Raw genomic sequence first — 18205 nt, 5'->3', positions numbered from 1 at the left:
AAATCTATCTTCACTAGCAGGGAACAAATCCTCATTTTCCTCATCAAATACAACATTATCCTTGAACGTCGCAGTGTCATCCTCTAGGGTCGTAGTGTTGTGCTCAAGTGTCATAGTCTCATTTGAATATGGCATTACACCCTTTACAATTTCACCCGATCATTGCATTTGTTGGACAGAAACAAGTAATTGGTTCGATGCATATGCTGACTAGAATTGTGCAACCAACTATTCTGTGAATGTTATGAGTCTACTGAGTTGCACAAACTCTTGAGCATACATCAATTGCCATTGTTTTGGGTTAGGGACCAAATGCTATGGTATATGTGAAGCACTATAAATCTCATTTTGATTGAGGTGATTACCATGTTGTACAGCTTTGTCATGTGACATAACATTTGTATGGCATTCTTTCATGGTGACGTACATTGTCGGAACATTCCTCTAGTCTAGTAGAATTAATGCTACATCCTCATCGTCCTTGATAATTGGGCATGATAGCTCTTCGGGTGTACTAATCAATGCATGTAACTCAATCTCATGAATTTCTGAGTTTACTCCAACAACATCTTCAACCAGTTTAATCAAGCTCGTAAATGACAAATCACTCCTAACCCCCGTATTCGTGACTCACCACCCTTGTAATGCCATCCACCCACCAACCACCGTATCTTATCACAAGTCACACAATTGGAACACCATTGAAATTTTGAAAAAAAAAAATTGTTAGTCATTTTACACATTACACGTCGTGTTCTAAAACTTTGCTACATGTCTTGTTAAAAACATGTTGTTACAAGCCATGTTGAAAAAAATTTCTTACACGCCATGTTCAAAAAACTATTACACATCATGTTGATAACATGTTACACGCCATTTTCAATAAAAATGTTACACATCATGTACTAAAATATGTTTTTTCAATATATTTTTTACATGCCATGTGCATTAGAAATGTTACATGCATGGCGTGTAACAACTCTGGATAATGTTCTACTGATTTTGCTACATGCCATGTTCACTACACCTCATGTATAGACAAATTTTACGACAAGCCATGTACTAAAACATGTAATTTTTTTGTTTTAATATATTTTTTACAAGCATGCCATGTAACAACTCTAGGCAATGTTCTAATTTACACACAATGTTTCAAGAATTAATGGGTTGCAACAATAAATCCAATAACATACCTTGATGTCATCTCTACTCTAGAGTCTATATATCGACTACGATATCGCTAGATTCCAAGAGATAGACTACAAGATGATTACTAGAGTGCTCAACAGAGAGCTGATAGAGCTGATACAATTCAAAAATGTTGAGGGAGAGCCGATACAATTTAGCTGAGAGAGTTGAGAGAGCTAAGAAAGTTGAGGGAGCTAAAATAGCTAAGCATTTAACTTCTCTATGGCGGAAGGGAGATATTGGGAGATTAATTTGCCAGAAATGTTTTCAAGGGCATTTTGGTCTACTCATGCCAAATTTGGGTAAAAACAGATAACTTTATATGGGTGATTATTTCTAAAATCACTTTGTGAGGAGGATTATTTCTCACAATTTTCTCTTTATATAATTAAGTAAAAAATCGAAACAAAAACCAATAACACCAATCTAAATAAGGGAAAAATTAATTACATGCAACTTACCTATATCATTCCTTAATTTCTTCTGCAAAATTGCCCTATTTTCTCTCCTAATCAAATGCAATCCATGCTTTAGAACTTCTTGTTCCAAGCTAACAACACCAAACCTTTTATCAAACAAACTAATCTCACTTTAAAACCCTTCCAATTTACTATGATCACCTATTTACAATGATATAATTATGTGATTTAATGAGGTGTCATTTGGTAATAAAATAATATAAGTATATCCAAATGCTCAAGGTACCATATATCTAGAAAATAACATTGAAGTACTTGCTCTTTAAGAAAGGTTAAAATGGAGTCTCACTCTAGTTCCACCGAGTCAAAACTTTCTTAAACATTCCATGTTAATACATTTAACTTTAGAAATTAATCGCATATCTTAGAGTTATGGCCATATGGAGTCGTTGCATGTGAACAAAGGTAAAGCCAAAGATATAAAAGCAATTCAAATCAGCAAAGATTGGCATCAGTGAATTGCCACATCAATATTTTTTTTTATTCTTTTTCCCTTCTTGGATGGAGCCAGGATTCCAAAGCTACAGGCATCCATACAATCCTTATATAAATTTGTAAATAAAAATAATAGGTCAAAATACCTGAAAAGTCCGTATACTATGGCATTTTCTTCAATTTAATCTCTTTACTCAAAATCGCAACATTTTAGTCCCTTAATTTTGAGAATTGCTTTAATTTAGTCCCTTTAACATTTTTCATCCAAATTGACCATTACAGTACTGACGTGGCATATAAAGGGGTTTTGGTTGCTGAAGTGGCAATGCGACATCAGTATGCCAGTGATCACGTGACGTTCCACATCACCATCATGATGATGTGGCACTGCCACGTTGTTAGGAATTTTGAGAAATGGTGCTCTAGAGAGGAAGTGTATTCTCATGCTTAATTCCATTAAATTTATTTGTATTGAAGTGCATTTTGATAATAAGCCAAAGAGTTTGTTTTAGTAAGCATTCATTATCTCGTTATTAAGGTACCATGATTCTATTGAGATATTAAAATACATTTGTATGAAGAGTCATACATAGGAGACATGTATTTTAATTGAATCTAAAAATTGTTCACAACCATATAATAAAGTTGGTCATTTTATTGTGTTAAGGCTGTAGTGTCTCGATTATTTCCAACAAAACGAATGTGATTCATTTCAAGGGAATGATGAGTCTCAAATCATCGAAATTGTTGACTTCAAGTAATGACACTATAACATGAACTGGAATCATGTGAGAATCAAATTTAAGTTTTACCGTTCCTTAAATCTTGATCTCACACTTATTTATTAGAGTTTAGGTGTGATGGTAGAAACATAGGTTTATTTATTAGAGGTCTTGGGTTCAAATCTCAACAAGTTCATCTTTTGAAGAATAAATTGCCACATGTCAGGCTTTAAGAGTGCCACGTGGTATTGCCACGTCAGCAACCTGACCTTAAAGTGTGGCATGGCAACGCCATGTCACCACTGGCATGTTGACATGGTAGTCCCATGTCAGCAACCAAAACCCTTTTATATGCACTGTTAGCACTGACTTTAGCACCGTAATGGTTAATTTGGACGAAAAATATTAAAAGGATTAAATTGAAGCAATTCTCAAAATTAAAGAACTAACATATTATGATTTTAAGTAGAGAGACTAAATTGAAGAAAATGCCCTAGTACAGGGACTTTTCAAATATTTTGACCAAAAATAATATGATATTATTATATTATTTAAATGCAAAAATTTTTATACATGATTGTTTTTAGTAGTTGTAAACCGAGTTTCATTGAAGTTTTTGTATAAGATTAGTATTTATGCTTTTAAGTTTTTGTCAATTTATTTGCAACAAATTTATGATTAAAAATTTTATTTTATTTATATACTGTAGTGAAAATTATGATAAGTTTGTATTCCCTAGGCAAAGCAAAGAATCAAAGCAAGTCATTGTTTATACTGTATTTCTTTTTCAATTAATTCCCTAAACAAAATACAAAAAACAATCATAAAAGAAAATAATTTTTAAAAAGAAAAATGTCAACATTTAGTATTTATATGTGAAGTTAAGTATATATTGTACGCGAGTATTTGGAAAAATAAAATGCACCATGGACAAAAGAATTTTATGAAAGTGAAAAATTACTATATATAATTGTGGACTAGAAAGTCAATAAATAAGTAATTAATCAATAGTTTAGTAAAATAGATTTAAAATGGTAATGATTATATAAAAAGAATGTGAGAAAATCAAGAGGTAAACAAAAATAAAATTTGGAAAGATGAAGGAGCAAAGTAAAGAAAGAAAAAACAGCTAGGATTTGAAAAAGCCAGGGGGCTAAGGCAGTCTTTCTTGTGGACGATATCATCTCCTCTCCTGGATCCCATTACAAATATTTTGTTGTCGCTCACCCTTTTGGCTGCATCAATACCTGAATGACAAGCCTTTATATTTGTTCATGTTCTCCTGCTTCCAATGTAACGATCAGAAATTAGCTATCCAGTATTAAGCTTTACATTCTCCAGCTGTTCAAATCGTGGAATAGCATACAATATCAACATGATTGCCCACACAAAACTTTGGCTTTAACTGTTACGGTTTAATTTTAAAATCAATTTTCTATGTCACTGCATTTTGTTGTAAGGTTTTCCATACAATTTTTCTTGAAACTATGTATCAAACATGAGATGACGACGTGCTATGATATCTCATTTCAGATTTTTAGGTTATCTATAGATTTTTTCAGATTCTTAATTATTCAGGAAAATGATGTCTGTAAGACCTTGGCGGATCACATTTTTATAATATGTCATGGTAGAAAAATTTGAGGGGTTTTAGGTTGAAATTCTCCACTTTTAGTATAGCATTTACCATTTTTTTTTATTGATTTAGCAGTGAAAAACGTTCATGGATCATACGAAGAATTAAAAAAAAAAAAAAAAAAACCTTTTCAATTCTCAATAACGAATGAATTTAAAAAGTTTGCAGTCAAGAGTGGGATATTTTGAAAGCTGCTGTCCAGCTAACAAACCAACACACTGCTCTGGGGGCGCCTGGTTGCTTAGGTTCAAGAGCTGACATTTAATGGCTAAGCGTCTGAACAGCCTAACTGATAAATTGATCATTCTTGGTCATCAAATGTGATTCTATTATTGATAGTTTCTCGGATAAATCAAAGTAGCTAATCTATTTCCCCTATTTGACAGTGCTTATGACAATTATTCTTTTCATAGCTTATTTTCATGATGTGTTAAATAAAGGATTCTTTTGCTCTTCCAGATGAATACAATGGCCAACAATTGGACTGTCTAAGTGATTTGGACCACGTGCTTCTACCCAACTCTTAAACAGCATTGGAGCCAAACATTTTTAAAGCTAATTACAAGTCTCTGATATTGTGAGCTAGGCTTATGAGAGTAGAATGTGGCATGTAATAAGGTATATCTGTTAATTGCTATTGACTGTTATATTCTTTAGATTTGCTTATGTCTTTCTAAACTTCTCCACTTGCAGGTGATTGATGAATATGATCTTGAAATTGATAAAAGCTGCTTGAACTATGGGTGCCGCATGTGTGCAGTTTTCAAGAATAAGAGATTTAATGGCCGCCTAATTGATAAAGTAACACAACACTTCCCCGCATGAGACGCTTGGTTTCCAGAGCTGACATTTAAGAAATGACTGAAAATCTTAAGCGTCAGGCACCGGCACCAAACTCATTTGGAAAGCAAAACCAGTGAAAAAACCTTGCAGCGCTGCCAACTTTGCAGGAATCTCAGATCCTTCTCTGCACAGCTTGCTTTAACTTCCTGTAGCGTTCATGGCTAAACAAGCGAGAATGGAAGGTGTAGACAGGATAAGCAATTTACCAGACCCAATTTTAAGTCACATCCTATCGTTCCTTCCGACAAAAGAAGCAGTTGCAACCTCCATTTTGTCTACCCGGTGGAGTAAGATTTTTTCTCAGATATCTAATCTTAACTTGGATGATCATTGTAAAAGGAGGAAGTCTGATAGTTATAGTTTCATGAATTTTGTGGATCGAGTTCTGTTTTACCGCATTGGGGTTGTGGATAAATTTCATCTCAAGTGTGGAGACTCTATTGATTCCTACCGGGTTGATGGATGGATACGATATGCGTTATTGAACAGGGTTAGAGAGCTTGATTTATGCCTTAAGGTTAAGGAGTTAAATATGGTGCCTCTTGGGGTATTTACTTGCAAGACATTGGAGGTATTGAGACTGGACATATACAGCAAGTGCAATATTGTCCTGAGACTGCCTGTTGAAATTTGTTATCCTAGTCTCAAGATTCTCCATCTTTCCGGTATTGAATTTTCAGATGATGATTCAATTCAAAGACTCTTTTCTGGCTGCTCCGTGCTTGAGGAATTGGTTGTAGATAGATGCAACTTGAAACACAGATGTAAATTCAATGTTTCTAGCCCTACACTGCAGAGATTGACCATAGCCTATACTAAGGGCTATTACCAAGATTATGAGATTGTGATTGATGCCCCTAGCCTTGTCTACTTCAAATGCTGTCACCTACCAAAAAGCTTCTTGCTGAAAAATCTGAACTCTCTTGTCGAAGCATGTGTTGATTTCGGGACAGTTTTTGATTGTTATGACTCTTTTGTCTATTATAATAAAGCTGCAACTGATCTATTTAAAGGCATCAGTAATGTTCAATCACTTCATTTATCTGGTATATTTGCAGAGGTTAGTTTTCTTCAACCCACAATTCTTTCACAAGATTTTTTTAGTACAAAAATGCTTTAACAAGTAACAACAATTGTCTTCTCCTGAAGGTTTTCCTACAAGTTAGTAACATAATCCCCGAGTTGCCTAAACTGACTTATTTGAATCTTGATGGCTACTTCTTTGTTGGGTGGGAAAGAGTGCTTCCAGATTTACTGGCATGTTTTCCCGGTCTAGAAGCGCTTGTTTTTAAGGTATGAAAATGGAGTATTATATAAAACTGTTGTAGAAATTTCATGCAGTCAATGTAGTGTGGCAATTGTGAATCCTTCCTATTTGTCTCATGTTCAGGTCAACCAGCATTATTCATGCGACATCAGCAGAGTCAAGTTTCCATCCAAGGCATTTCCTGCCTTTCTGTGGTCTCAACTTAGGACATTTAAAATTTTGTCATTCAAAGGTCAGAAAAATGAGTTCCAAATGGTTGAGTATTTTCTCGAGTATGCCCAAGTTCTGGAGAATTTCACGGTACAGACTAGAGAAAGAAAACAGGATGCAGCAAATTGGAGGTCAAAGATCACTAAAAAATTGTCGAAATTACCAAAAGTCTCCAAGAAATGTAAGGTCCGGGTTGTCTAAGTTTTCTCAAACTTTCTCATGAACTGAATTAGATTGCAAATATATGCCTCTTATCTTTTTGTTGTGTGAGATAGTGATGGTTGTCAGATCTTCACAACTATGTTGTTATCAATGACTAGTTAAGTTTCCAGTTCAGCATTGATTTATAAGTCATCATTTTGTTTTACCTGAATTTTAATCTGCCATGGCTTGGCTGGTTGTTAACATGCTGTTTCCAGGGTCACATTAGCACATACATAACTTTTCTTTTAGATCCTGCCGTGCTGGCAGCCAAGCCAAATTTTTAGAATTTTGCTGTTGTCATAAGACAATTTGATACCGGTGTTGACCTATGCTACTCTGCTGCGGCATGGATTTTATAATTTTCTGTTGTAACTAGATCAATTGACTGTCTAAATTATTTGCAAGTCAAACTTTGTAACAATCTAAATATGAATTTACACTCTTCAGGATCAATTTATTACTTCTGATATCCAATTTTTTAACCAACACTGAAAACTTCTTTATATAGATTTTGGGGTGGTCCAGGAAATTTTGGTCAGTTTCGTTTTAGCTTCCTAGCATTGACATGAGAAATCTAATTAAGCACAATACCGAAAGCTCTCTATTGAAGATGCATCAAGATGCAGGGACAGCGGAATACGCATTTAGCCAGGAAATTGTTGTCCAATGCTTCGGGGGCGGCTCAATAAGTTCAAAAGCCTAAAGCGAAATATTCAATTAGGCATTCTTTTATTGAAATTAAAAAAATTATTAAATTTTTATTCTTCTAGCTTTTTTATATGCAAAATTTTTATATTTTTTTAAATGACTAATACAAAATCAACAATGAAAATTTTTAATTCAAATAAATCAACTATCACTTAAAATAAAGGCAATATAACAATTTAATATAAATTAAAAATTAAAGTAAAAAATTCTGTAAATATTAGAACAACAGTATATGATTATTGAATGCTTATTGCAAACCATAAATGAGGTTCACGGCTTTATGAAGATAATAACGTAACGGACTTCTTGTGTATTCTTTGGAAGAAAATTGAAGTTAAAAGAAGAAGGAAGAAAGCAAAATAAGAAAAGAAGAATTCAAAAGTAGATATTATACATTGAAAAAAAAATAATTAGTTTTATATATAAGAGAAAAAATAGTTGTTAGAAATCATTAAATATGTTGATTGGAAATAGGAGAAATGAGTGAGAAAAAAATAGTTATTGGAGATAATTAAATACATATAATTGTTGTTTGATTAGAAATAATATAGTACTTTAGAAATTAGAAAGTGATAGAAAATTGAGATTTACTAAACACATAATTAAAAAAGTGAGAAAACAGGTAATTTTATCAATTATTTTTTATTTTTATATTTTTTAATATAATAAATTATATTATAACATTATAAGGCGTCTCCAAATTGGGGGCTTGAAGCCCTTGCTTGGGTGGCTTTACCCAAGGGCCAATTCTGCAATGCTTGAACATGGTTGATGATGAATTTAACTTGCCAATTTCGCATATAGTTTACATAATTGTATTCACTCCTAATTGACCCCAGAAGCCATGAACCTTATTTAAGCCAGCTTAATTAAGAGACAAAGGTAGTTGAAGAAGAAGAAATTAAGTGTGCTGTTTTCCAATAATGGTGTATGTTTTTCAAAAGTAATGGGAAACAAGAAAGGAAATTCAAGCAATACGTGGGTTATTTTGTCATGGTCATAAGCTTAGGGAGATTAACAAATTTTATATTAATCCTTAAGACTAAAGGTCCTGAAGAGATGTCTCACTTTAGGCCAATGAGCCTTTGTAAATTTTTTTTTTTTTAAAAGCAAAGTTCTTTTGTTGCATTTTGTCTCAAAAAGAGACTTACATAAACAGAGTCGATCAAAAGTGCCCCCTTAAGGTGGACAAGCAAACATAAAAAAAAAAAAAGGAACCTAATGCGTCACAGGCAAAAAAGAAAAGACAAACATTTTGATTCAAGCCTATAGCTAAAAGCTATTTTTGTCTCTAATGCATTACATCAAAAACACAATCTGAATCTAGGATCGTAGAGACTAGCCTAGAGTAATTGAGTCTTGGAGTGGTCCCCCTTGGTAGATGTCGAAATAGGCTTTGAAGTTAGAGGCTCGCAGAACTCCAGCTTTTGCCAAACCATCTAACATGAATTGGCTTCCTTCAAAATATAAGTAAAGGTAATCCTCACATTGCAAATAAGACTCACTAGCATTAGAGATAAATTCCATACACCCTAGTACCTTGTTGTGGTCTCTGTTCCAATTGATGGTATTGGAAGAATCGCATTCAATTTCAAGATGGTGTGTAGCAGCCTCAGGGGAAGAGAGAAAGAAATTGATGCCCTTCTAAATGGCTTTAAATTCAATATAATTAGATTCTTCCATTCCAATGTGCATAGAAAAAGTGCCTCTTATATATCCTAAATGGTCTCTTAAAACTCCTCCTATACCTGCAGGGCTAGGTTTACATTTTGCTGCTCCATCAATATTCAGTTTGAGAGACTCTAGTAATGGGGTGACCAGCTTGTGCTTGGCTTGTGCTTTGGCTTATTGGCGCTATTAGAAAAAAGAGTGGGGTTAAGTATACATAGGTTGGTATGAATATATCTTATTTGCCATTTCCCTTTACACCATAATGAGAGTCGAAGGAGGGTAATGTGAACAATCTGTTTGACTTTAAACTTCTTGCCTCTAAATATAGTCTCATTTTTATGTACCATAATGTCCATAAGTTGGACAAAAACAACATTTTCCAAACATGCTTCACGTTGGGAGAGATGGGATGATGAACCCATACATTAAACAAGGAGATAGTATCAGCAGGAGAAACCCAAATGATGCCCAATTTGAGACGGCAAGTTGTCCACATTTCCCATGCAATCATATATCCAAAAAGAGATGAAATGGGATCTCAAGATGAGAGTTGCATAAGGTACACATTTCTTCATCAACAGTCATAAGCCCTTTTTCCATTAAGATGGATTTAGCGCCCATCTTACCTTTCAAGACTTGCCAATAGAAAGTTTTCACTTTTGGTGGTGCATTTTCCAATCTAAACATTAATCTAGAAACTATTAGAAGACTGAGGAATGTTGTGAAAAGCCTTGTAAAAGGAGGATCAGGAGTAAGAACCATTTATGGTCTTTTTTTCAAATTACTCTATCATTATTAGTTGGATAAGGTTGAATGTTGCTTATAAGAGCTCTAAATTCTTCCCACAGCTCTATCTCCCAATTGAATGAATGTCTTTTCGTGTTAATATCCCAAGTCCATTTGTGATTGACCCATTTCCCTAATTTGACAATGGCGGCCTTTTTATCGGTTGCCAAAGCATAGATGCGAGGACAAGTCGATGAGAGAGGGGCATTACCGAGCCAAAATTCATTCTAAAAGGAGATAGTGTTCCTTTTTCAAAAAAGATACCAAAATTGGAAGTGACCAATTCATGGTATCTATTGGAGGACTGAAGGGGTTTAGAAATGTGTTTCCAAAGGAGAGAAGGTTTGTGGGTTTTGTTGGAGGGTAGCATACAGCTTGGATCTAGTTTGTTCTTTGGCCAAGATGACCTAGCACCATAAATTATTAGGTTCATTTATGTACCTTTATAGCCACTTGTTTAGGAAAGCTTGATTTTTAAGCTACAGATCCTTAATCCCTAAACCCCCTAGGCTTTAGAACTTGAAAATAAATGGCCAATTAATGTAGTGCAACCTTTTCTCATCAGAATTTCCTGACCATAAAAAATTCCTCTAGATGGAATCAAGTTTTTTCTTAACCGAAGAAGGCATCTAGAAAATAAAGAGAAAATATAAAAAAAGACTGGAAAAAACTAAATTGATAAGTGTTAGCTATCCTCCCATCGAGAGAACTTGGCCTTTCCACCTTACAAGCTTAGACTGAAATTTTCCAACAATTGGTTGCCAGGTGAACAAAGAGCGAAGGTTAGTTGTCAACGGCAAGCCGAGATAACTAGTGGGGAAGGTTTCCACTTTGCAACTAATCATGTTTGCCTAAGACTAAATAAGACTAGTGTTAATGCCTAAGCCTAGAAGATTGCTTTTGGAAAAATTGATTTTAGTCCAGAAATAGCCTAAAAATTTCTAAGAACTTTTTCAATGCTAAGAAGTTGAAAAGAGTGAGACTCATAGAAAAAGAGGGTGTTGTCGACAAAATGAAGGTGAGAGATGATAATCTGGGAGTTATCAACTTGGATGCCTCGAAAAGTCCCACCAAGGTGGCTCTATGAAGCATGGAACTAAGAGATTCCACAATAATATTGAAAAGAAAACACGACAGAGGGCATCCATACCACAAGCCTCTTTGAGTCGAGAACTAAGCTGTTGGAGTGCCATTGAGTAACACTGAAATAAAGGCCGTAGAGATACACTGCATTATCCACCCTCTCCATTTAGTCCCAAATCCCATTTTCTTCATAATGAAGTCTAGGAAATCCTAGTAGACACTGTCGAAGGCCTTTTGAAAATCAACTTTGAAAAAAAAGTCACTCTTTTTGTGCTTGTTAAGGTAGTCAATGAGCTCATTAGCTATCAAAGAGCAGTTAAGGATTTGCCTACCTTTAACAAAAGCAAATTGGCTTTCCCCCACCATTGAGCTAATCATCGTTTTGAGTCGATTGTCTAAAACCTTCACTAGGATTTTATAGATACTGCCAACAAGACTAATGGGTCGATAATGGATGCATTAACAAGACTATTAAACCTCCCTGTAGAAAAGAATTCCTCCATGAAAGCAATGATATCACTTTTAAAGACAAACCAATACTTTTTGTAGATATCAAGATTAAATCCGTCAGGGCTGGGGGCTTTATTTCCATCACATTGTTGGACAATAGCCCATATCTCTACCTCCGTAAAAGGAGCTTCAGCCTTTGTAATTTTGCTTATAAAATTATCTAATAGGTGATGGTTAATAGGCTAAAGCCATTGATGAGAGACCTTATAACTGAAAATCAGTGTACTTCTATTGAAGGGAGGCATATTTAGGATAATATTTTGATTGTTAATGAAGCTTTCTATTTTTTGAAACTTTAAAAAATAAATAAAAGAGGTATGAGATGGAACTGAAAACTTATATGAATAAGGCTTATGATAGAGTGGAGTGAGACTTTCTAAAGGCTGTTCTAATTAAGTTAGGGTTTGATAGCAAGTGGATTAATTGGACAATGAGGTGTATATCTTCTATTTCTTATAAATTAATGATTAATGGTACGGCAAATGGCAAAGTTCTACCATCTAGGAGCCTAGACAAGGGATCCCTTATCTCCATATTTGTTTTTGTTTGTAGGTGATATAATGTTTAGAATGATACACAGTGCCATAGATGCTAAGCAGCTAGCTTATAAGAATAAAGATTGGTTAAAATACCCACCAAGTCCCTATACCTATGCATTTTGTTCAATTTAGTCCCTATACTCAAAATCAAAACAATTTAATCCTTTGATTTTGGGAATTGCTTTAATTTAGTCCCCTCCTGTAACGGCATTCAATTTTACTGTAAAAAAGATGATGTTAGCACTGATGTGACACAATTAGATGACATGACACTCACATGATGACATGGCATGCCACGTGGCACCGACGTGATGATGTGGTAGTGCCACGTGGCAATGTTGACATGGTAGATCAAAAAATTTCAAAAAAAATTTTATGTGATACATCATAAGGACTAAATTGAGTAAAAATATATAGTACAGGGACTAAATTGAACTAAATTGAGATATTAAGGGATTAAATTGAAAAAAATATTTGAAAAATACAAATCTTTAAGTAAATGATAGATATATTTATTAATAAGCCAAATATTTAAGTGTAAAAGGTTTATGGTGTTAAAAAATATATATAAATATTTTCTTACTTGATTATTTAATTCTAGAATATGTACATTAATTTATCTTTTTAGCAAAAATTAAGTTTGAATTCTCTATTTATAAAAAAATTTTGAAAAAAATTTCATACCTAAAGTCAAATTTAGATGCATAATTTGCATTAAGTTAGAATAAAATAATAGAAAAAACCTAAATAATTTTTTTCTTTTATTTTCAGTACAAAAATGTGAAATTTATTTGACTTAGTTCTTAACTTGATATGAACTCAAATTAGCAAACTAGGTTGATTTAGTTTTTTCTTTTAAAATAATGAAGAAGGGAGATATGGAGTTAGCAGTGATTATAAAAGTAATTCTTCGTTCTGACTTGCTTAGTTTGGGCATGATAAATCTCTTATTATAACTATAGAATCTGAACTACTCCACCCCTTCAATTATTTATTTTTTTATATTTTTATTTTGTTTAATATTTTAGGTTATATTTTTTAGGTTGAAATTTCCTAGATTAAAGACTGCATTTATAATTGATAGAGTTAAATATAATTGTAAATATTTGTATAATGTTATTTTGTATTTACAAATTTTTTGTAGATCCAAACTAATAATTTATATTTAAATTTATCAGAATTTGATTGTGGTATTTGAATTTAAATAAATTCATTTTATAAGAAATTTTGAGTAAATTTAAATAAAAGATAAATTACGTAAGGGTTGAATAATTCCAAAAGAATAGATATTTGTAAATTATGAAAGTTGTAACTAAATCAACCTATTTTGATAATTTGAGTTCAATTCAAGTTAAAAATGAAGTCAAATAAATTTCAAATTTTTATACTATTATAAATAGAAGGAAAAAAAATATTTATCCTTTTATATTATTTTTTCCCAACATAATACAAGTAATTCATCTAAATTTGACTTTAGGTATGAAATTTTTTTAGAAATTTTTTTATAGAAGGAGAATTTAAACTTAATTTTTACAAAAAAAGATAAATTAATGTACATATTTTATAACTAAATAATCAAGTAAGAAAATATTTATATCTATTTTTTAACACAATAAATCTTTTACACTTAAATATTTGGCTTATTAATAAGTATATCTATCATCTACTTAAAGATTTGTATTTTTTAAATATTTTTTTCATTTTAGTCCCTCAACATTTCAATTTTGTTCAATTGAGTATTGTACTATATTTTTTATTCAATTTAATCCCTACCACATCATCATGTCACGTAGGGGTTCTTTAGACCACCTTACCGTACGGCCTTAGGCTCACCCTTAGCTCGATCTTGGAACCCAAGTCAGCCTAAGGTATGCCTACCAACTGATTTTTCAAGGCCACTAGGACCAAGAAGCACACAATATGCAATATGCAATGCAAGCACACCCACCTTACAACTAGGCTTCAGCCCGTGTACGCACTCCGCACAAGCACACGTAGCACAAGGCTTCCAGTCGATAAGCAAGCACACACACATGCAGCACAAGTCTGCCAGTCAGTACGCAAGCACACTCACACGCAGCATTAGGCCTTAGGCCAACAAATACGCAAGCAGCAAAAAATTGATGTAAAGAAACGATAAGAGAGAACTAGAGAGAATTTGAGAGTGAAAAGTGTGTATTCATTAAGTCATCAGCTGTACAAATAATTACAAGGGTTATTTATAGTCTAAATTCCTTCCAAAATTCCCCCCAAAAGTCAAATTTCCTGGACAAGACAATTTTGCATGGGAGAGTACAAATCCAAGCAATTCAGGCCATTACATGTGCTACAGTGGTGGCCTAGTTGGGTTTCTAAACAGTTTGGCTTGTCTGGGCCTCCCATAGGTAATCTGCCTAGGCGCTAGGCGGCCTAGCACATTTAGGCCACCCACAAGTAATCTATTTGGGCACTACGCGAGCTGGCTCACCCAAGGGCCAATGTGTGCGCCCTTGCTAGGCAACTTGCAATTGTCTCAAGCACCCAAGTGGGGGTTCTCTCCCAGCAATACTCCCTCATATGTCAGCACTCTGAAACACCTATAAGCCTCCTCTAATGCTCTGAATTACGATCCGTGACACCCTTTCCCACCTAAACTGGCAGCATCCTCACTATCGTGTGGAAGGCGTCGCTACGATCTTGGAACTGCCATAAGTCTTTCGCAGACTCCCAATTAGCTTTACTCTCAGGTAGTGTCTTCCATTTCACTAGGTATTGATGTTAGGGCATGTGGTGTTGTCGCCTTAGTACCCTATCAGCTAGCACATCTTCCACATCTCTGTCATATGCTGCTTAGATGCCCAATGAAGCCTATTGGCTCACCCCGTGGCTAGAGTCCCCTTCATCACCATGGTAGTGCTTCAGCATACTAACGTGGAATACCAGATGCACTTTTAGCTTGAGCGGTAGGTACAACTTATAAGCCACCTCGCCTATCCTCTTAAGCACCCAGTACAACCCCTCATACCTCCAAACAAGGCCCTTGTGCAGGCCTTTGTTCTTCAAAACCAAATGCAATTTAACCATCATCATGTCCCCCACACTGAAAAAAGCCTCGCGTCTAGTCTGATTGGCCCACTTCTTTGCCCTATTGGCAACCTTATCGAGACAAGCTCGGGCCAAGTCACACTGTTCTTCTTATCTCTAGGCAGTTTTGTAGGCAGTTGGTGCGAAATCGATGTAGCCTATAGCAATGGCGCTGGGCGTGCGTGGCTACTGTCCTATCACAATCTTAAATGTGCTCTGACCTATAGACTCACTACGCTGCAGATTGTGCAAAAACTGGGCCATGTCGAGCCACCTTGGCCAATCGGTCTACTTACCGAGCATAAAGTGCCACAGATAGAGCTCCAGCAGCACAGTCACCCGCTCAGTCTGCCCATCGGTCTGCTGGTGGTTGCTAATGGAGAAGCACAATTTGGACCCCAACAATCTAAACAACTTTATCTAGAATGTCTTAGTGAATCGGCCATCCCAATCACTGATTATAGTTTGCGACACCCCCCAATACTTCACTACATGCCTCAAGAACAACTTAACAGCTTTCTTTGCAGGACACTCTTTTGTAGCTGGTATGAAAGTGGTGTATTTAGAAAACCTATCCACTACCACCATAATATTGCCGAACCTAATAGCCTTAGGTAGCCCCATAATGAAATCCATACTCACACTGTCCCAAGGTTTTTCCAGAACCAATAGTGGGTTGAGCAGTCTTCTAAGTCTCTGTTGCTCAACTTTGTCTTACTAACACACCAAGCAAGTCCGAACGTAGCCCTTAACGTCATCCTCCATCCAAGGCTAGTAGTAGTTTGCACTTAGTAACGCTAGCGTCTGGTGTATCCCTAAGTGCCCTGCCCAGTAGGTATCGTGGCACTCCTTCAGCAGCAGCTTTCGCAAGCTTTCATGCTGTGGCACATAGAGTTTGTTGCCCTTGGCATAAACCAATTTGGTCACTCACCCAAAACTGCCTAGTCTTACCTACCTTAGCATGCTCTAGTATGGACTGTGCAGTAGGGTCGTGTGCCATGCCGTCCCTGCTGCGATGCAGCAACTCTGCCTACACCTAATTGATGGCAACTAGTGTGGTCTTTCGGCTTAGTGCATCAACCACCAGATTAGCCTTACTTGGCTTATACTCCAGCACATAGTCAAATTCCACCAAGAAGTCCTACCATCTAGCTTGTTTCAGGCTTAACTTCTTCTGGCTTTGGAAGTAAGACGTGGCCACATTATCAGTTTGAACCACAAACTGAGCCCCCAGTAAATAATGCCTCCATGTTCACAGGCAATGGACCACAGCCGACATCTCTTTCTCTTGAACTGTATACCGTCGCTCGGTATCGTTCAGCTTCCAACTCTCATACGCAATTGGGTGCCCAGCTTGCAGCAGTACAGCACCGATGGCAAAGTCGCTGGTGTTTGTGTGCACCTCATATGGCAGTGTATGGTCTAGCAATCCCAGCACTAGTTGCTCACACACTACTCATTTCAACTGCTCAAAGGCCTGCTGGCTCACTGCATCCCACACCCACACTCTACCTTTCTTCAACATGTTTGTGAGTGGTGCAGCAATGGCTGAATATCCCTCAATGAACCTTCGGTAGTAGTTAGCTAACCCTAAAAAAGACCTTAGCTCCTTCACCTTGGTGGGTGGCTCCCACTCTTGGATAGCGCTAACCTTGGACGGGTCCATTCGGATTTTTTCATCCACCATAATGTGCCTTAAAAACAGCACCCATGCAACTCAAAATTGCACTTTTCCTTCTTCACATACAACTCATGTTGCTTTAAGGCCTTAAAAACCAACCTCAAATGTTCCACATGGTCATCCAAAGTATGGCAATAGACAACAACATCATCAAGGTAAACTACTACAAATTTATCAAGAAAAAGTTGTAGTACCTTGTTCATCAAAGTGCAGAATGTTGCCAGGGCCTTTGTTAATCCGAACGGCATAACTAAGAACTCATAAGATCCATACTGAGTGACACACGCAGTCTTAGCTATATCCCTTGTCACTACCCGAACTTGGTAATATTCGGACCACAAATCCAATTTAGAAAACAAACGCACACTGCCCAATTGATCAGATAAATTAGCTATGAGTGAAATGGGGTACTAGTTCTTGACTGTCAACTTGTTCAAGGCCTGATAGTCAATGCATAGTCGTAGTGAACCATGATGCTTCTTTTGAAACAAAACCAGGGCATTGAAAGAAGACTTAGATGGCTTGATAAACCTGGCATCGATAAGCTCCCCAAGATGTTTTCTCAATTCTGCTAGCTCAAGAGGGGCCATCCAATATGGTGCTCTAGTGGGTGGCTGTGGCCTTGGCACCAGCTCTATGTGATGATCGACCTCGCAAGTGGGCGGCAAGCAGCTTGGCAGCATGGGAGGCATTACATCGCAGAACTCCTCCAACACCTCAAGCACCTTTGTCGGAGCCTCAATCACACTGCCTAAGGTATCCTCCAAGCTCAACACAGTAGCAAAGGTTTGCTCACCCTTGCGAACGCCCCTAGCCAACTACATGGTAGACAATGTTATGGTCTACTGGGCGTGCCCTTATTTGATCGGCACTATACACTGCCCCATCGGGTCCAGGATACATATGTAGTCATTGTGGGGCACGAGCATGGCTTGAATTAGTCATCCATCGAAATCACCTCTATATCCTCAACCCCATGCCACTGTCCCAGTTGCACATCTATCCCCTTAGCAATGCCCTTGGTGTGCACCCTCTTAAAGTTTACCGTCTTAACCCAGCCTCCAGCACTGTCAACCTTGATGCCCAGCTTGGCAACACCTTGTTCAAACACAAATAGATCGAAGGCACCCATGTCCACCAAAGCCTTGACTTTTTGTCTAGCCACAATCAAGTTTGCATA

General features: G+C 36.1%; 1 protein-coding gene and 1 non-coding gene across 2 annotated transcripts; both read left to right on the top strand.

Moving 5' to 3' along the window:
* Positions 1–5478: 5478 nt before the first annotated feature.
* On the top strand, positions 5479–6981 carry LOC18595021 (F-box protein At4g22280-like). The gene is made up of 3 exons (XM_007022760.3): positions 5479–6363; positions 6453–6596; positions 6694–6981. Exons 1-3 carry the CDS (start codon positions 5479–5481, stop codon positions 6979–6981), a joined length of 1317 nt encoding a protein of 438 aa, XP_007022822.3.
* Positions 6982–13162: 6181 nt separating this feature from the next.
* LOC148761860 (small nucleolar RNA snoR8a) lies at positions 13163–13255 on the top strand. The gene has a single exon (XR_016027738.1). It is a non-coding gene; the product is annotated as a small nucleolar RNA snoR8a (small nucleolar RNA).
* Positions 13256–18205: the final 4950 nt, after the last annotated feature.

Source organism: Theobroma cacao, chromosome 7 (genome assembly GCF_053813885.1).
Source record: "Theobroma cacao isolate CCN51 chromosome 7, ASM5381388v1, whole genome shotgun sequence".
In the NCBI taxonomy this organism is placed as follows: domain Eukaryota; kingdom Viridiplantae; phylum Streptophyta; class Magnoliopsida; order Malvales; family Malvaceae; genus Theobroma; species Theobroma cacao.
Note: the sequence above shows the minus strand (reverse complement) of the source record. Positions and strands in the feature narration are given on the sequence as shown.

Bases quoted from the DNA above. Each gene is read 5' to 3' on its own strand.
- LOC18595021 (XM_007022760.3), top strand. From the start codon at position 5,479: ATGGAAGGTGTAGACAGGATAAGCAATTTACCAGACCCAATTTTAAGT. The intron at 6,364-6,452 runs GTTAGTTTTCTT...CTTCTCCTGAAG, and splicing joins TATCTGGTATATTTGCAGAG to GTTTTCCTACAAGTTAGTAA. The intron at 6,597-6,693 runs GTATGAAAATGG...TCTCATGTTCAG, and splicing joins TAGAAGCGCTTGTTTTTAAG to GTCAACCAGCATTATTCATG.